The sequence below is a fragment of the Anabrus simplex genome, chromosome 9, assembly GCF_040414725.1.
Source record: "Anabrus simplex isolate iqAnaSimp1 chromosome 9, ASM4041472v1, whole genome shotgun sequence".
In the NCBI taxonomy this organism is placed as follows: domain Eukaryota; kingdom Metazoa; phylum Arthropoda; class Insecta; order Orthoptera; family Tettigoniidae; genus Anabrus; species Anabrus simplex.
In genome coordinates, this window is record NC_090273.1 from 68,205,919 (window position 1) to 68,227,312 (window position 21,394).

General features: G+C 42.4%; 1 protein-coding gene across 3 annotated transcripts in view; it reads right to left on the reverse strand.

The window, feature by feature from the left end:
* The window catches only part of LOC136881125 (anaphase-promoting complex subunit 11), a 293,130-nt gene extending 279,334 nt beyond the window's left edge, over window positions 1–13,796 (reverse strand). For 2 of the 3 annotated variants that reach the window (XM_067153777.2, XM_067153778.2), the window contains exon 1: window positions 13,528–13,795. In XM_067153777.2, the coding sequence (XP_067009878.1) occupies window positions 13,528–13,546 (19 nt within the window). In that variant the 5' untranslated portion in view covers window positions 13,547–13,795. Of the gene's footprint in view, window positions 1–13,527 lie in introns of all 3 variants that reach the window. The other variant, XM_067153779.2, reaches the window with a different exon arrangement.
* Between the last annotated feature and the right edge of the window lie 7,598 nt (window positions 13,797–21,394).

The window sequence follows — 21,394 nt, forward strand, 5'->3', positions numbered from 1 at the left end:
AACTCATTCTTGGTTGCCTGCGTTTCGCCCTCGTGTGCTAAGTTAGGCTCGTCAGTTGGGACTTAGCACACCACCCAAGACGCAAGGCTAGTGCATACTGTGGAGGCCACTGCATAGGCTATTTGAAGCCACCAGCAGTGCCAATGCACTATGAGAGCCATGTCTCAATTTCCAAAAATAGATGCCTGCCTGGCCATCAAATGATGTAGATGTTGATTCCCATAGGGAACCTAAAATATTTGTCCTGAATGAGTAAATTTATAATACCAATATAATGGTCCGTTATTGGACATTATAAATTATCCAGCTAACTCATTCTTGGTTGCCTGCGTTTCGCCCTCGTGTGCTAAGTTAGGCTCGTCAGTTGGGACTTAGCACACCACCCAAGACGCAAGGCTAGTGCATACTGTGGAGGCCACTGCATAGGCTATTTGAAGCCACCAGCAGTGCCAATGCACTATGAGAGCCATGTCTCAATTTCCAAAAATAGATGCCTGCCTGGCCATCAAATGATGTAGATGTTGATTCCCATAGGGAACCTAAAATATTTGTCCTGAATGAGTAAATTTATAATACCAATATAATGGTCCGTTATTGGACATTATAAATTATCCAGCTAACTCATTCTTGGTTGCCTGCGTTTCGCCCTCGTGTGCTAAGTTAGGCTCGTCAGTTGGGACTTAGCACACCACCCAAGACGCAAGGCTAGTGCATACTGTGGAGGCCACTGCATAGGCTATTTGAAGCCACCAGCAGTGCCAATGCACTATGAGAGCCATGTCTCAATTTCCAAAAATAGATGCCTGCCTGGCCATCAAATGATGTAGATGTTGATTCCCATAGGGAACCTAAAATATTTGTCCTGAATGAGTAAATTTATAATACCAATATAATGGTCCGTTATTGGACATTATAAATTATCCAGCTAACTCATTCTTGGTTGCCTGCGTTTCGCCCTCGTGTGCTAAGTTAGGCTCGTCAGTTGGGACTTAGCACACCACCCAAGACGCAAGGCTAGTGCATACTGTGGAGGCCACTGCATAGGCTATTTGAAGCCACCAGCAGTGCCAATGCACTATGAGAGCCATGTCTCAATTTCCAAAAATAGATGCCTGCCTGGCCATCAAATGATGTAGATGTTGATTCCCATAGGGAACCTAAAATATTTGTCCTGAATGAGTAAATTTATAATACCAATATAATGGTCCGTTATTGGACATTATAAATTATCCAGCTAACTCATTCTTGGTTGCCTGCGTTTCGCCCTCGTGTGCTAAGTTAGGCTCGTCAGTTGGGACTTAGCACACCACCCAAGACGCAAGGCTAGTGCATACTGTGGAGGCCACTGCATAGGCTATTTGAAGCCACCAGCAGTGCCAATGCACTATGAGAGCCATGTCTCAATTTCCAAAAATAGATGCCTGCCTGGCCATCAAATGATGTAGATGTTGATTCCCATAGGGAACCTAAAATATTTGTCCTGAATGAGTAAATTTATAATACCAATATAATGGTCCGTTATTGGACATTATAAATTATCCAGCTAACTCATTCTTGGTTGCCTGCGTTTCGCCCTCGTGTGCTAAGTTAGGCTCGTCAGTTGGGACTTAGCACACCACCCAAGACGCAAGGCTAGTGCATACTGTGGAGGCCACTGCATAGGCTATTTGAAGCCACCAGCAGTGCCAATGCACTATGAGAGCCATGTCTCAATTTCCAAAAATAGATGCCTGCCTGGCCATCAAATGATGTAGATGTTGATTCCCATAGGGAACCTAAAATATTTGTCCTGAATGAGTAAATTTATAATACCAATATAATGGTCCGTTATTGGACATTATAAATTATCCAGCTAACTCATTCTTGGTTGCCTGCGTTTCGCCCTCGTGTGCTAAGTTAGGCTCGTCAGTTGGGACTTAGCACACCACCCAAGACGCAAGGCTAGTGCATACTGTGGAGGCCACTGCATAGGCTATTTGAAGCCACCAGCAGTGCCAATGCACTATGAGAGCCATGTCTCAATTTCCAAAAATAGATGCCTGCCTGGCCATCAAATGATGTAGATGTTGATTCCCATAGGGAACCTAAAATATTTGTCCTGAATGAGTAAATTTATAATACCAATATAATGGTCCGTTATTGGACATTATAAATTATCCAGCTAACTCATTCTTGGTTGCCTGCGTTTCGCCCTCGTGTGCTAAGTTAGGCTCGTCAGTTGGGACTTAGCACACCACCCAAGACGCAAGGCTAGTGCATACTGTGGAGGCCACTGCATAGGCTATTTGGTGGCTTTCAAATAGCCTATGCAGTGGCCTCCACAGTATGCACTAGCCTTGCGTCTTGGGTGGTGTGCTAAGTCCCAACTGACGAGCCTAACTTAGCACACGAGGGCGAAACGCAGGCAACCAAGAATGAGTTAGCTGGATAATTTATAATGTCCAATAACGGACCATTATATTGGTATTATAAATTTACTCATTCAGGACAAATATTTTAGGTTCCCTATGGGAATCAACATCTACATCATTTGATGGCCAGGCAGGCATCTATTTTTGGAAATTGAGACATGGCTCTCATAGTGCATTGGCACTGCTGGTGGCTTCAAATAGCCTATGCAGTGGCCTCCACAGTATGCACTAGCCTTGCGTCTTGGGTGGTGTGCTAAGTCCCAACTGACGAGCCTAACTTAGCACACGAGGGCGAAACGCAGGCAACCAAGAATGAGTTAGCTGGATAATTTATAATGTCCAATAACGGACCATTATATTGGTATTATAAATTTACTCATTCAGGACAAATATTTTAGGTTCCCTATGGGAATCAACATCTACATCATTTGATGGCCAGGCAGGCATCTATTTTTGGAAATTGAGACATGGCTCTCATAGTGCATTGGCACTGCTGGTGGCTTCAAATAGCCTATGCAGTGGCCTCCACAGTATGCACTAGCCTTGCGTCTTGGGTGGTGTGCTAAGTCCCAACTGACGAGCCTAACTTAGCACACGAGGGCGAAACGCAGGCAACCAAGAATGAGTTAGCTGGATAATTTATAATGTCCAATAACGGACCATTATATTGGTATTATAAATTTACTCATTCAGGACAAATATTTTAGGTTCCCTATGGGAATCAACATCTACATCATTTGATGGCCAGGCAGGCATCTATTTTTGGAAATTGAGACATGGCTCTCATAGTGCATTGGCACTGCTGGTGGCTTCAAATAGCCTATGCAGTGGCCTCCACAGTATGCACTAGCCTTGCGTCTTGGGTGGTGTGCTAAGTCCCAACTGACGAGCCTAACTTAGCACACGAGGGCGAAACGCAGGCAACCAAGAATGAGTTAGCTGGATAATTTATAATGTCCAATAACGGACCATTATATTGGTATTATAAATTTACTCATTCAGGACAAATATTTTAGGTTCCCTATGGGAATCAACATCTACATCATTTGATGGCCAGGCAGGCATCTATTTTTGGAAATTGAGACATGGCTCTCATAGTGCATTGGCACTGCTGGTGGCTTCAAATAGCCTATGCAGTGGCCTCCACAGTATGCACTAGCCTTGCGTCTTGGGTGGTGTGCTAAGTCCCAACTGACGAGCCTAACTTAGCACACGAGGGCGAAACGCAGGCAACCAAGAATGAGTTAGCTGGATAATTTATAATGTCCAATAACGGACCATTATATTGGTATTATAAATTTACTCATTCAGGACAAATATTTTAGGTTCCCTATGGGAATCAACATCTACATCAGAAGGCCAGTGCTCTACTGTCTGAGCTTATCAGCCTGGTCCCTGTCAAAGATAACCGAACATGAGACCAAGTTCTGGTCATGTAGTCTACATCAGAACACAGCAGTTTGAACAAATGAATAATTGAGCCGAAAGCAAGGCGAAGGAGAACAGAATGCAGGAATGTGGCAACATCATGCAATGGTACGTGCAATGCTCCTCCCTCCAGCCCTATCTCTCAGAATGCTTCTTTAAATATTACAGGTGTAGTTAAACTCTTTTTAGTGCCTAAATCATAAGCCTGAGCTGATGGAGAAAATTTTGCTCATTTAGCCGAAATTTAGCTTCATATTGTTCACGGCCATCCTGTTATATTTATTGTGTAACTATGAAATGGTGAGTTATGATGACTGTTTCCACATTCTCACAGTTGAACATAAATGCAACTAGTGTTTTTTCCCTGTGCGACATTGAATTTTAATAATGAAAGAAAATATGAATGATAAAAGGATGCTATTTCTAACTTTGTACATAAATATCATATTGCATAAGTCTCTAAATGATTTAAGATATTTGAAATGGGCATCCATGAGCAGACACTCATAATTCACATTCAAAGGAAATTCACCAAATTTTCTCTTTTATAGAAATTTCAGGAAATGTTTCTGGACTTTTTCTATTATTTCAATACCTTTATTGTTACATAGTTTCCATATAATAGCGTATTCAAGTCCAGAGCATACTAATGTAATGAAGAGTGCATCATTGTTATTATTCCAGTAAATAGTTTTACATTACACAACATGACAAATCCTAGCATTTTTATAAGCGTTGTTAGCTGTTCTTTCAATATGACTTCAAGATGTTAACTTGGCATTGAATAATACACTGACTGACAGAGCAAATGCAACACCAAGAAGGAGTGGTCAGAACTTTATGCCAATTGCAGGGTAGACTGACGTCACTGAGGTATGCTCATGATGTGAAATGCGCCGTTGTGCTGCGCACGTAGCGAACGATAAATGGGACACGGCGTTGTCGAATGGCCCACTTCGTACCGTGATTTCTCAGCCGACAGTCATTGTAGAACGTGTTGTCGTGTGCCACAGGACACGTGTATAGCTAAGAATGCCAGGCCGCCGTCAACGGAGGCATTTCCAGCAGACAGACGACTTTACGAGGGGTATGGTGATCGGGCTGAGAAGGGCAGGTTGGTCGCTTCGTCAAATTGCAGCCGATACCCATAGGAATGTGTCCACGGTGCAGCGCCTGTGGCGAAGATGGTTGGCGCAGGGACATGTGGCACGTGCGAGGGGTCCAGGCGCAGCCCGAGTGACGTCAGCACGCGAGGATCGGCGCATCCGCCGCGAAGCGGTGGCAGCCCCGCACGCCACGTCAACCGCCATTCTTCAGCATGTGCAAGACACCCTGGCTGTTCCAATATCGACCAGAACAATTTCCCGTCGATTGGTTGAAGGAGGCCTGCACTCCCGGCGCCCGCTCAGAAGACTACCATTGACTCCACAGCATAGACGTGCACGCCTGGCATAGTGCCGGGCTAGAGCGACTTGGATGAGGGAATGGCGGAACTTCGTGTTCTCCGATGAGTCACGCTTCTGTTCTGTCAGTGATAGTCACCGCAGACGAGTGTGGCGTCGGCGTGGAGAAAGGTCAAATCCGGCAGTAACTGTGGAGCGCCCTACCGCTAGACAATGCGGCATCATGGTTTGGGGCGCTATTGCATATGATTCCACGTCACCTTTAGTGCGCATTCAAGGCACGTAAAATGCCCACCGCTACGTGCAGCATGTGCTGCGGCCGGTGGCACTCCCGTACCTTCAGGGGCTGCCCAATGCTCTGTTTCAGCAGGATAATGCCCGCCCACACACTGCTCGCATCTCCCAACAGGCTCTACAAGGTGTACAGATGCTTCCGTGGCCAGCGTACTCTCCGGATCTCTCACCAATCGAACACGTGTGGGATCTCATTGGACGCCGTTTGCAAACTCTGCCCCAGCCTCGTACGGACGACCAACTGTGGCAAGTGGTTGACAGAGAATGGAGAACCATCCCTCAGGACACCATCCGCACTCTTATTGACTCTGTACCTCGACGTGTTTCTGCGTGCATCGCCGCTCGCGGTGGTCCTACATCCTACTGAGTCGATGCCGTGCGCGTTGTGTAACCTGCATATCGGTTTGAAATAAACATCAATTATTCGTCCGTGCCGTCTCTGTTTTTTCCCCAACTTTCATCCCTTTCGAACCACTCCTTCTTGGTGTTGCATTTGCTCTGTCAGTCAGTGTATACCAAGGTTATGGTATTCTATGACTTTCTTTAAATTCTCCCCTCGCATCAGTGAAAGATACCAGCATTTTGGCTCGGTGGCAAAATGTGATATTTTTTGTACGATAGGCTGAGATTTAATCAATCCTGAAAGTAACAAACGCACTCAATTCTTCAAAAATCACAGCCTTATTCTACCCGAAAGATCATGTCCCTTAACCCATGTTCAAGCATTTTACATGGCATATAACAATGTTATCCTGTATTAAACATCACTGATAACCCTGTAAACGTTTTCATTATACAACCACTCTTCACCCCGCCCATCAGGAAGTTGCTACTGCTTGTGTGCAAAGCGGGCTGAGTTGAGCTGAACAGCTAGGCCTATTGGTTGTTGGCAAAGACATGCACTAGGCAGCGAGAGTTCAAATATATAGTATTTGAAATACCAATAGAAATACACTAAAGAGTAAGAAAACTGATTTTGGGATTTAAAGGTAGGCTCAGCCTTGGAGCATTAAGGGGCTCCTGCTTTGGATATTGAAAACGAACGGGTTACACATTTTGAAATATTTAATTTTAGCTTGTTCTTAATGCTCCATTCGCGAATGTTATCTATATCGCACTGTAAAAGACGGCAATCCTCTATTGTTGAAATACACCTGCATAATTTCAGATCTGTATAAAGTAAGCATTTAGAATGTCTTACATAATTTGGGAGATCATCAATAAAAAATAGCCTAAAAACAGAATCCGTCCCAGATTCAAACCCTGTGTCAATCCTTAGAAGGAAGAAAATTCTTTAGATGTATTTCTTCTAAAAGCGAAGTACTGTACTCTGTTTTTTAAGTATTAACTGAAAAAGATAAGAAGTAGTTTAGAAAAACCTTTAGAATTGAGCACCGGCAGTAATTCAATAATATAACAATCCTATCGAAGTCAGTACCCCACTGTAAAGTGAGTAAAGTAAGTAAGATGTTACTCATCTACATAAAGATAGTCCTAAGCCTCTTCTGGATGTTTCTAGAGTAGGACAAATCTTTTCCCAGTTCTTCTCAGCTTTGCCGGGCTGAGTGGCTCAGACAGTTGAGGCGCTGACTAGAGCTGGGAACGGAGCAGTTGCTCCTATGATTGCAATCGGTAGTACGAGTGCAGCGCTCCCTCCGGTAGTAAACTGTTGCTTGGAAACAAATCTGTGTTTTCGGTGGGAGAGCGGAAGACGGAGGAACAGTACTGAATGTGTGCTCGCTTGCAGTTCCAGTAGTGGAGCGCAACGGTTGTGGTAGCGACGTTGTAAATACTACTTTATAAGTAAGAAGAAGGCAAATATATGAAATATATACATTCTCATTTATCGTTAGTGTTTAATAATATATATATCCGATAAAAGTCCATGCAAATAGAACACACCTTTTTCATTACATTACCTTTGAAGTGTAATAAATATCATAGACTATAACAAGTGATGTCCATCCCCGCGGTGTAGGGGGCAACGCGTCCGCCTGTCAACCGGTGGCCCCGGGTTCGATTCCCAGCCGGGTCATGTATTTTTTAATTGTAATTATTAATATCCCTGGCCTGGGGACTGGGTGTTTATGACGCCCTTAATCTTCCTTTCCTCACACACAACATTCCACACTACCGCCATTCCTATTACACGCAGGTTCATACAATATGGTGCCAGTAGGGACAAAAGATCCACGTGGGTCGACGCCCCGAACAAATAGCATTTTAAAGGAAATGACCAGTGTTGAAAAACAAAGCAAGAAGCAGGACTCGAACCAGCGGTTACGGAGCTTGAACGCTAACCACTCGACCAACGCTGTTTCGTGTTTGTGCCCCCAACGCACCAGTACATATTTGACACGAAAATTTACCTTGACATTTTCTCGAGAATACCTTAGTAGTATGCCTTACTACTTGCACAGTATGTTGTCCTAATGGACTACTAAACATGTACAAAGTTTGAAGGTAGTCTGTGATCCGAACGTCGTGACCTCCCCTTGTAAGTGTATTGTACCTGTACTCAGTCTGTGCTTATTAAATTTGCGTCTATATTTCCTCTGCTTGTTGTGTTTTGTAGATAATGCAAAGTATATTAGAAACTAATTGTGGTATTAGTTTGATATTTAAACCCAGTTTTAGATGGTATTCACATTTTAGAATATTTAAAAGAATTTAATAAATTTTTACAGAAATTTGTAAAACAAATGCCACGAAGACCGTCTGAAGCATGGCATTTCTTTGAAATTACTGATGATAAATATCAGCAAAATGCAAATTTTGTGGCCGCATTTACGCGACGGGTGGTAGTGCATCAAATGTGTGGGATCATATCACGAGATATCACAAGGATGAAATGAGCAGGTCGGCTTCAGCAGCAGAAAACAACATTGCTGTAGTAAGCGAAACAGTTATGTTGTGACAAAAGGGCATTAAATAGACAGGTGAAATACCTTTACGTTGTCATACCAGTAACATGCCGCTACAGTACATTCTTCTTCTTCTTCATCTGTTTATCCTCCAGAGTCGGTTTTTCCCTCGGACTCAGCGAGGGATTCCACCTCTACTGCCTCAAGGGCAGTGTCCTAGAGCCTCAGACTTTGGGTTGGGGGATACAACTGGGGAGAATGACCAGTACCCCGCCCAGGCAGCCTCACCTGCTATGCTGAACAGGGGCCTTGTGGAGGGATGGGAAGATTGGATGGGACAGGCAAGGAAGAGGGAAGGAAGCGACCATGGCCTTAAGTTAGGTACCATCCCGGCATTTGCCTGGAGAAGTGGGAAACCATGGAAAACCACTTCGAGGATGGCTGAGGTGGGAATCGAATCCACCTCTACTCAGTTGACCTCCCAAGGCTGAATGGACCCCGTTCCAGCCCTCGTACCACTTTTCAAATTTCGTGGCAGAGCCGGGAATCGAACCCGGACCTCCGGGGGTGGCAGCTAATCACGCTAACCACTACACCACAGAGGTGGACTACAGTACATTCACTCGGTAGTTTACTCGGTACAACCGGGTGATGTCACAACAACTGCTTCGCTCCGCACCGCTCCATCCCAAACACTAGCCAGAGCTCTACCGTCTGAACTAATCAGCCCGTTACAGCATATAAACAATTCCAATCAGTTCTTTCTCTTCAGTAATATATGAGCTACAAGTATAATTTATGTAAGAGCATCGTATATAGCATTTGTTCACATGCAATGAAATATAATTATTACTTAAACATTTTAACTATTATAATATTGTAAATGCATTTGCAAGAGCATAATATATGGCAATATTCAAACTACATTATTCTATCCACCTGCACCTATTGCAGACTGAATTTCTTCTTCTATCTGTTCTCCCTCCAGAGTCGGTTTTTCCCTTCGACTCAGCGAGGGATCCCACCTCTATCGCCTCAAGGGCAGTGTCCTGGAGCTTCAGACTCTGTGTCAGGGGATACAACTGGGGAGGGTGACCAGTACCTCGCCAGGTGGTCTCACCTGCTATGCTGAACAGGGGCCTTGTGGTGGGATGGGAAGATTGGAAGGGATAGACAAGGAAGAGGGAAGGAAGCGGCCGTGGCCTTAAGTTAGGTACCATCCCGGCATTTGCCTGGAGGAGAACTGGGAAACCACGGAAAACTACGTCCAGGATGGCTGAGGTGGGAATCGAACCCACCTCTATTCAACTGACCTCCTGAGGCTGAGTGGACCCTGTTCCAGTCCTCATACCACTTTTCAAATTTCGTGGCAGAGCTGGGAATCGAACCCGGGCCTCTGGGGGTGGCAGCTAATCACACTAACCACTACACCACAGAAGTGGACGCAAACTGAGTTTCAACAGATCAAAATCTGTTATTCATAGCGTAACAAATAATGAGGCAATCTTGAAACGACTGCAGCATTTGAATGACTAACGTAGAAAAACACATGCACCTGTGGACTTAGTACTGAAACCTAAATTGTAATTCCACCCAAGATCACCGTTACTACATTGCCCACATCAAAGCATTTGAATTTTCCACCAGTGAATTCAATCGGAGGTCTCCAGAGGAAGAGCGAAAACAACTGCTCCGCTCCTACCGTTCTCAGCTCTAGCCAGTCTGTCTTCGTCTTAGCTATGTCATGTTCCACAGTTTCATCTGAGATTGCATCGGTTCGTCATTGGACGTAAAGCTGGGAAACGGAGCAGTTGCTCCTACGATTGCGATTGGTAGTGCGAGTGCAGCGCTCCCTCCGGTATTCTCTGGTAGTAAACTGTTGCTTAGAAACCAATCGGTGCTTCGGTGGGCAAGCGGAGGACGGAGGAACAACACTGAATGTATGCTCGCTTGCTGTTCCATCCGTGGTGTGCAACGGATATGCTAGCGACATAGTAAATACTGCTTTATAAGTATGACGAAGGCGAATATAAGTTCTCATTTATCGTTCGTGTTTCATTTGTCAATTACTTTTGTAACAATATGCTTTACGGCATGCCGTCTTATGGCGACGATGTGATAGGAACGGCTAAGGAGAGCAATTTCTAGGCGTAAAAATGGAAAACGACGTAAAACCATCCTCAGAGCTGCCAACAATGGGGTTCGAACCCACTTTCATCCGGGAGATTATGGGTTCAAATCCCTCTGTCGGCAGCCCTGAAGATGGTTTTCCATGGTTTCCCACTTCTCCTCCAGGCAAATGCCGGCATAGTACCTAACTGAAGGCCACGGCCGCTTCCTTCCCACTTCAAGGCCTTCCCTATCCCATCGTCGCCAAAAGACCTATTTGTCGATGCAACGTAAAACAAAACAAAATAAGTATCCCCGACCCAAAGTCTCATGCTCCAGGACACTTGCCTTGCGGCAGTACAGGTGGGATCCCTCTCTGCGTCCGAGGGAATACCCAACCCTGGAGGGTAAATTGATAAAAAGATTATTATTATTGTACTCCCACTTCTGTGGTTTTCTGCGATGTTAAGGTGCCGGCATTTTATCCCACAGGAGTTCTTTCATGTGCCGGTACACCTGTCGACATGAGACTCTCGTATGTGACCACCTTCAAGTACCACCGAGCAAAGTTGGAATTGAAACCACAAGCTTGATCTCAGAAGGCCAGCACTCTACCGTCTGAACTACTCAGCCCGGTACAGCATATAACCAGTTCCAATCAGTTCGTACTCTTCAGTAAAAACTGAAATGGCGTATGGCTTTTAGTGCCGGGAGTGTCTGTGGATAAATTTGGCTCACCAGATGCAGTTCTTATGATTTGACTCCCGTAGGCGACCTGCGTGTTGTGATGAGGATGAAATGATCTCGACGACACATACACCCCACTCCAGTGCCAGTGAAATTAACCAATTAAGGTTAAAATTCCCGACCCTGCCGGGAATCGAACCCGGGACCCCTGTGACCAAAGGCCAGCACGCTAACCATTTAGCCATGGAGATGGACGTACTCTTCTGTAATAAATGAGCTACAATTAATGTAAGAGCATTGTATATAATGCATTTTACATGCAATGGAATATAATTATTACTTAAACTTTTTTACTATTAATAATACTGTAAATGCAATTGCAAACTGAATGTCAGCAGATCAAAATCTGTTATTCATAGCAGAACAAATAATGCGGCTAACTTGAAATGACTACAGCATTTAAATGACAAACGTATGCGAACACATGCATCTGTGGAATTAGTACTGAAATCTAAATTGTAATTCTCCCTAAGATCACCGTTACAACATTGCCCATAATAAAGCATTTGAATTTTCCACCAGTGAATTCAATCGGAGGACTACCGGAGGTCTCCGGAGGATGAGCAAAAACAACTGCTCTGCTCTGCTCCGCTCCTACCGTTCCCAGCTCTAACGCTGACCTTCTAACTCCAACTTGAAGGTTTGATCCTGGTTCAGACCGGTGGTATGTGAAGGTGCTCAAATACGCCAGCCTCGTGTCGGGGTAAAAGTTCACCCTTACTCACGCAAGTTTATAACATAGTAATCATGACTGACAGTGGGCGAATGGACACTGCCATTGGTTGAAGGCTAGTCCAATGAAATGTCGTTCCCATAATTCAATACAGGCAGAAATTATGACCAACTTACGCGATGAAAAGACCTAAGAGTGAGGCAATGTAAAAGAATAACCATATGAAACAAATAAGATTAACAATATCTGGCTATCTTGAAGTATGGCAGTGACATTTCATAGGGCAAATCTTCAGGCGATGGCACAGTCCATTCGTGCCACCGCCAGCCACGATTATATAAGAACATGTTGAAATAGTTGAGACGTTTCGATGCAGTAATTACGATTCTAAACACTACAAACCATACAAAGAAAATATTTTTTCTAGCACTGGCATACCAACCACATTCCCGACCCCCTTGTACTCGGCGATGACATGAAAAAACCACACGATTGAACTTCTCATTCACTAATAATTAAACTTGTAACATTAATAACGCATCCATCGCACGATAGCATGTCAATAGAATTAGATATGTTTTCTGTATCAACAAAGGACAGATGCACTGCTGCCTAGATGCGGAGGCGCTATGTACGAAGAAAGACGTAGTAGGCTTTGCTGCTATCAATCGTATCATTTCCTGACCAGTAACCCACATAGAATGCCGTGGTGTAGTAATGTGAAAAGAAAGAGATGATTGTGGTCCAGGGCTAAGTACCGTAACATGTGAAAAGAAACGAAATTGTGGTCCAGGGCTAAGTATCCTAACATGTGAAAAAAAGGTAATTGTGGTCCAGGGCAAAGTGCCGTAATATGTGAAAAGAAAGGTAATTGTGGTCCAGGGCTAAGTACCGTAATATGTGAAAAGAAAGGTAATTGTGGTCCAGGGCTAAGTACCCTAACATGTGAAAAGAAAGGTAATTGTGGTCCAGGGCTCAGTACCATAACAAATCCAGACCAATGGTCTTATCTACGCCCTTCCCGAATTGGGGGCGTTCCCCACAGACCCCCTTTGCTAACAGATGGACTAGTTCCTAAGTACAGTGGTTGGCACCTTTGTGCTTCGTCATCCTTGAGTCGTCTGCGAGAAATAAACATAGGACAGTCATACCGCGCGTAGATATTGCCGATGCAAGCGGTAACCATGGTACTAATGCTGCGTGAGATGGACTGAACTTTTAATAAAGTAATCAGTGCGACGTAAAGCTACACGAATAACTTTTCAGCTTTCTAACAGTCTTGAAGAAATCTAGACTACTGTTAGGTTAGGGTGTGTTTCAGGGTAAAGTGTTTAAAAGTTAACCTTATTATCAGCAAAATTATGTTCTTGGTGTTATATTTATATCTCTAATCTTGTTTCAAGTCATCAACCATAAAATCAGTCATTCCTGAACACTTTTGCGGAGTTATGTATTTCAAAGGCATTCATTTCAAATTGAACCACATCAACCCCTGGACCAAACATTATATCGACCGCCACCAACACAAGTTTCGTATAGTTTCTATATAGTGAATCTAATAGCACCTTCCCAATGTCGGTTAATCACACGATACTTACTTCTAATAGTAACCTTCATCGCTGTTCAAAAAAACCCTTCATAACAACATAAACTTCCATCCCTTGTTATTGATGCAGTTTCTTCAGAGTTCAGCCGGTTGATTTAGGCGAAAATGTCTGCAGGAGATCATAAATAAGCCGAATTGTATATCCTTCTGTATTAGGCGTACCACAGATATGAAAATTATGAACAAAATCGACCGAAGAACCAAGCACAGGATAGCGACCTACCGCAAAAACAAAAAAAAAATTCAATAGCACAGAATACCAAACAGAAGAAACAGAAGCAAATGCAGTATTTGACAGAAGTAGAGCTTGGAAACAAAGATGATCGCAGCGCTCCTAGTGCTTGCTTGCTTGCTGATGCTTATTGGGCTGTGTCTACGACATTTCACCCAGTCAATACTCGCTTACGCATGTAAACACACTAGTCTAAATGAAAACACTTCAATTCAATAATTGATGCCTGAACTTGCAAGTAGAAAAACACAAAACACGAAACTTCACTATATCACAGAACTACCCCATTTTGCTAGTATAGACTGTTGTCATACGGGAAACTTCCAATCTTGCAATCACACTGTGTTTAAAGCGTCACCCACACGAAGAATCAGCGCTCCTAGTGTTCTGTTCTGTTCGTGAAGTTTATTTGGGCCACCGCCGTCTCGATCCTCCTATAAGAGGATCGAGACGGCGGTGATTTGGGCCGGTGATTTGGGCTAAACGCTCCTAGTGGTATGGCTGCTAATAGTGATGGGTAGCTCATGAATGAGTCGTTCATAATGAACGCTTCACTCCTATGACGTGTGAACTAACCGTTGCCTACGTTATAATACAAGGCCTGGAAATAGAGCCCGTAAAACGCTATGGAAGTTGTTGCCAGGCAGTGGTTTTATGTTGTGGCGCGATTAAAATTGCTAGATATTTGAGAAGGTTTATTTGTGTATATACATATGTAATTTACTCAATGTCCTGGTTTGCTTAACCCTAGGCTGATGATGGCATAAAAAATGCCGAAACCGCCTAAAAATTGACCCAAAAATGTGATATTTTAATTATATCCTATTTTAATGTAGTATTGAATGTTCAGTTAGATTTCTTTGTTACTAACAGCGTAGCAGCTTATATGTAAAAAGAAATAGAATGGAACAAAACTCAGTTTAGGAATTCTTATTTAAAAAACAGAAAATATTTGCAATTAAATAAAAATTTAGTGTTATTCCCTTGAATTACGCTCTCTCATTTTGCTTTCATTTTAAAATGTTGTATATAACCGTAAAATTATAAGAACAACAGAATGTAGTTTAAGCTACAAACACACCCTGCAATCCAACTAGCTGGTGGCATAACTTACAAGATTCTACCCAGAATTTATGACCCTCATGTGGGTGGGAACGCTATAATACATCCACGGTGTCCCCTGACTGTTATAAGAGGTGACTAAAAGGGGCCTCAGGGGCTCTTAACTTGAGAGTGTGGATTGGTGACCTTGGGGCCTTTAGCCAAGTCCAAGTATCGCTTTCACTTTCATCTGTACTATCTGACCTCCCTCATTAAACTCTCGTACTTTTCCAACCCCGACTGTATAGCAAGCAATCATCCACGTTTTTTATCGATGTTGTACATTGTAAAAAGAAGTAAACACACAACGGTTCCATCTGATCGATACTGTTTATTTGCTTAAGGCAAATTAAAAACTGTAGGACCCCATACACGCGCAGACTTAGTCGGAGGTAAGTCTGCGCAAACCAGTCTCTTCAGACATGTCTCTGTGTGTATGGCCGATAAGTCTGCCGACAAAAAGTCTGCAGGCAAGTCTCTGACATTCTGGCCCTGCTTGAATTCAGCTGGAGACTTTGCGACGAAAGCGCTATCTCAGAGTAGCGGCAATAAATGTAAAGGTGGTAACCTACAAATATGAAAATTGAAATCATTTCTTGCGCGTCTTCTTCGTGCAGAGCGCTACATTATGTCCAAATAACAACTCATCTTCTACACCGACTATCTAATTAATTTCAATCCGTATATATTTTTCAACCATCCGAGGTGCATAATCTTAAACAGAAAACAGCTGAGCGCGTCGTATTCAACCTCCTCGGAAAATAACCATTTAGTCTGAGCGTGTGTGGGCAACTACATACTTCCGACTTACCACCCAGAGGCAAGTCTGTGCAGGTAAGTATTCCAGAAGTCTGCGCGTGTATGGGGCCTTTAAGTAATAAGTAACTCGGGGAGACCAGAAGAACTGTTTGCAAGCCATCTAAATTACCAACAGTTAAATAAAGGACAGTACAAAATTCTCATCAAGACAATGGCTCTCTTTCAACACACAAGAAGAAGGATGTTGTTGTTTGAGTCATCAGTTGATAGACTGGTTTGATGCAGCTCTCCATGCCACTCTATCCTGTGCTAACCTTTTCATTTCTACGTAACTATTACATCCTACATCTGCTCTAATCTGCTTGTCATATTCATACCTTGGTCTACCCCTACCGTTCTTACCACCTACACTTCCTTCAAAAACCAACTGAACAAGTCCTGGGTGTCTTAAGAGGATAGCGTTCTAATAAAGAATACCAAATAATCGTCCACCTGGTGTATTGTAGCTAGTTTTGCCACAAAGATTTTTCAAGAAGTTTTTACGTCATATGAACAGCAACAAAGGCAAACTTTTTAACTTTTAAGCTATTTTTGTTAACAGGATATTTTAGTGAAAATAGTTAATGTACTATATTTAGTATAATTAAGTTTTAAAATGTTTTAAATGCTTTTGTTAATGTTTTTAATGCATGTTTTAACATTAAGATAACAGGACTGTGTCCTTGTTAAACTACATAAATAAAATCGTAATGACCATTTGTCTGTACGTAGACTATTTTGGAAAAATTTTCATTCACTTATCTGTTTCAGGTGTAATAATGACCATCTGCGTATTTTTTTAGCTTTGGTGTCTGTCTGAGTTCTTATAACTTGAAAACTACTGGATATATTTCTACCAAACTTCATATTTATAATCCACCCGTCCTTGTATAGGTTTTACGGCCAATATTGTTCCTAAACCCCTGAATCAACTGGGTTTTTTAAATTTAAATTATATTTGTTTGTGGCATCGACCTCTGCAGATCTTTTGCCACTACTTTTACCATATGATAGGAACCTCTCTCTCTGTGTGTGTGTGTGTGTGTGTGTGTGTGTGTGTGTGTGTGTGTGTGTGTGTGTGTGTATGTGTGTGTGTGTGTGTGTGTAATTGCAGAAGTGTAGAGTGTTGAATGTGAGGAAAGGAACGTTAAGGACGACACAAACATCCAGTCCCGAGGCCAGGGATATTACCATTACCATTTACAATTAAAAACCCCTGACCTGGCTGGGAATAGAACGCGGGGCCACTGCGTGACAGGCGGACACGTTGCTCCCTACAGTGCGGGGCCAGACAACTGGGGGTTTATACGAAACCGAAACCGTTATTTTGCACTCCCACAAAATATACACAACCAAATTTAATGGAAATAAATTTCTGTACCTTTTACTCATGTGCATCATTTCGATACAAGGATTAATAAGGGAGATATCATTCATGGACCGTTTTACAGTATAAGTCCCACTGGACTTAACTCAAGAGCAGGTGCATGTAAAGCATATTTCTTACAACTTGAAAACTAGTGATGGGCAACGCTCTCGCTCGAAACTCTCGAGACTGACGTCACAGATCTCGAGACTCTCGCGAGAATCTCGAGACCAATCCTCCTGTAGTGCAAGCTGTGCGACGTACCAGTAACTGCGACTGTAAAATTGATAGTATATCATTGGCAGTTATTGCGTGAAATAACGTTCTCTTATGAAAACGTGTGAGCCAATACATTTTGTAAAAAGCCTGGAAAAATACTGCATGTTCAACTCTGAACCCCATAATACCATTAACTAAACTGGAAACAGAAAGTCAGTATCTTAAACTGTTCACGACTTATTTGGGGTGGACATCTTAGCTGAATAACCATGCATAATTTGTGAATAACTGTAGATGGGCTGTACAGCTACTTGGATACTAGAGGCGTGCATTATTCGAACCTTCGGTTCAGAGAGTCCCGAGTTCGATTCCCGGCCGGGTCGGGGATTTTAACCTTCATTGGTTAATTCTAATGGACCGGAGGCTGGGTGTTTGTGCTGTCCCCAACATTCCTGCATCTCACACACCACACATAACACTATCCTCCACCACAACAACACGCAGTTACCTACACATGGCAGATGCCGCCCACCCTCATCGAAGGGTCTGTCTTACAAGGGCTGCACTCGGATAGAAATAGCCACACGAAATTAATTAATTAATCAGCAGTTCTCACATGGAAACATGTGTGACGATAAATTTTGTTAAAATCCTATGAAAGCACTGCATGTTGAAACTATGAGCCCCTTACCATTAACGAAAGTGAATACAGAATGTCAGTATCTTAAACTGTTCAGGAGTTATATCGGGTGGACTTCATAGCTGAATAACCCGTATAATTTATTAATAGCCTAATTGTTATTAGGATGTAATCCTACCTGGATGCCTCACAATCGTTGTCGGCAGGGTAGTTTCTTGTGATTCAGACCGGGCCGGAGGTGTTCTGTGTCAATTCCTCTTCATTGATATTAAGCTTTTGTAAGTGCCAAATCATCCCAGAAGTATTTCTGCCGATGTATTTTACTTCTTTTGAATAAGCAACACAGTGGATTGTGCTATGTGACATCTCTTAAAACTAACCGACATCCAAGACTTACGTTGCGTTTCGGACATCGTCTTCAAGTTGTCGCGTACAATTCGACACAGTTCACATTGCACCGTCATATATGAAGTACGGTACCTACCTGATTATGATGCGAATACTCTATAGCAATTTAGATTCTACATTCCACTCATGCGTAATGGTGGTTGCATATGTAGCAAGGCGTATCTTGCCTCGTCTCGAGTTCGAAAAATGCACGCCTCTAGTATCCAGTTACGTGTACCTACAGTAGCCGTCGGGTTCTGTATTTAAACCACTCATTCGTGTACCTACCAGTGCATACAATGCCCGAATGCATATCCTCTATAATTATGTTATACTGCGTCAAAATAGACCTCGGTTTAATTGAACGCCCTAGTCGCTTGTGACATGTATTTACGAAAATGAGAAGGCCCGTGGTTGGCTATTCGCATATTCGGAACAAACAACATTCAGCTCCGACTACCTGCAGGCCTACGAAACGCTGCTCGCCGCACATTGTCGGGACAACGCTCTCGAGATTTCTCGAAATTTCTCGCGAAAAATAATGCCTGCGCTAGTCTCGAGAAATCCCGAGAAATCTCGAGACCTCGTCTCAGACTGCCCATCACTATTGAAAACTACTGGAGATATTTAACCAAACTTCATATTTAGCATCCACCTGCCAAAAGGTAGGATTTTAGTTCCATACCATGTCAAATTCCCAAAATCGACTGGGGATTTATGGGGAACCGAAACAGTGATTTTACTCTCCCAAAATATATACAAGACCAACCTGACTGCAAATCAACCAACTTTGATGGAAATCCATTCCTGAAATTTTTCTCATGTGCATTTTTTCGATAGGAGGATTAATAAGGGAGATATCATTAAGGGACACTTTTTTTTTGTCTAACTTTGGGGGGGAATGTTTTTTAGCTTTTCTTGTCGATTAGTTTGTTTGTCCGTTTGTTGAGTTCTTATAACTGAGAAACTATACATTTCTACCAAACTTTGTATGTGTCCTTGGGTAAGTATTAGCGTCAATATTATTTTTAAATCCCAGAATGGTTTGGGGGTTTATGGGAAGTCAAACCAGTGATTTTGCCCTCCTATAAAATATACATGGCCAACCTTTTGGAAAACTACCAGCCTTAATGGAAACCAAACCCTAAAAAGTTTTTTCCCATGTGCACCTTTTCAATAGCAGGATTACAAAGGAATTATCATTAATGGGCTATTTTACAGGCTATCATGTTATTTCAGGGTGGTTTAAATGCCATTTTACTCTTTTCGATAAGGGAGGTTATCGTCACCAATTGGTTTCATCAGTCTTCAGCCACATCGCCACTCCCAGTTTCAAATGAACAACATGTAATGTTGCAGTGTTTCAATTCTTTTTTCTCGGTGTATGTGTGTGTGAGCATTCAGAATGTAATCCCAGTACGATATTATGGAAGATTCATATATGTCTATGTATTGTAAGTGTATATTTACTGTATATATTTTGTATTCTAATATATGTCTAGCTGGCTGGCTGGTTGGTCTGGTACCTAAAGCCAATAAATAAAAAATAAAAATAAAAAGTAGCTGTGAAATAGGGAGAATAATGCACAACTTTGGACCAGGAACTGTATTGTTCAGTAAACTCTATGAACTACCCAATTCCGTCTCCACTTTGTTCATCTTTATCGTACCCCACGTTACTGCCACGTGCTTTTGTGGAAGAATATCAGTTTAACATGCCGTATTAAAAGTTTGAATACAGGCATGTAACTTTGCATAAATTTATTAAGGAATCATGAAATCAAGTACCAATTCCGGTGTGAAGAATGGGTACATATGCTAGTTATGCAATAAGCCTAAACATTTTTAGCTGAAGATGGCTACAAAGTAGACTAAACATGTTTTATAGTTTGCCTTATGCAAATAAATAGTACTGATCAGGTGGAACTGTTGTGTTTTTTGACTTCTTTTAACAGTGTATTAGAACATTCGAGGCCAAAGAAGACTTTCATTTTCATGCCCTTCATGGCCCTTGTCTTTCTTTGGCAGATACAAACATTTCTCCAAGTGTCTGATTCCTTCTATTTTTTACCTCCGATTAATGTGAATAGGGGATGGTTGCCCAGTTATAGTTCCTATTAAAACAAAAATCACTACCACGAGAATTTAAGAATTTGAATCTCCCAAGTTCTGATGCTAGATGCCTCTTGGTTTCAACTATTAGTCTGCCTTGTAAGTGCACACATTTCTGGGTTTTGATCTTTTATTTACACTGCACCCTTGTGCTTTTGTGCATTTCAAAATGACATGTTAAGGAGCAAACAATTTTCATTAAATTGTGTTTCTGGCTTCAGAAAACTGGTGAAATCCCTTGAATGTGAAAGGAGACTTTTGTTGACCAAGCTTGACGCTGAGCAATAACGTGCGAGTAGTTCAAGCATTTGAAAGAAAGCTAGAAATATGTGGATGACAGACAGACATTCAGGTTGACCATTATGCACAATTTCTGAACTGTCAATGGGAAGTTTTACAAAAATATTTTGAGACAACTGAGGGAAAATATTAGGTGCAAACAGCCTGACAATGGGACTGGTTACTTTATCATGACAAGGCACCCACACACACACCTTGCTCATTGTGCCGGACTTCCTGACAAAAAAGCATTATGTCCAGTCACCTTTCAAAATCCTCCTCCTCCTCCTCTTCTTGCCTGGTCTGCACCCAGCCCTGCAACTTCTACCTCTTCCTTGAAATTAAACTCTAGCTGAAAGGGTGTTGTTTCGACTCCACTGAAGAGATCCAAGTGGAATCTCACAGGGTGCTAATCATATTGAAGCCAAAAGATTCCTGCGAGTGCTTCCTAAAATTGAAAAATTGCTGAATTCAAGCCCAGAGTGAATTAGGCATTAACATAAATATTTTTAAGAACAAATTCTCAGAAATTCTGGATAGTAAGGCACATAAAACTGACTTAGCTTGATCTTGTACCTACTTTGACAACACTCGTCCCCACACTGTCCAGGATTTTTTTTTTTTTCTTTAAGTATTAAATGGGATAACCAGGTTGGGCCTACCACTGACTGGACACATTTCCCCTCCTAACTACTATAATATTCTATTCAGGTATAATTGTTACA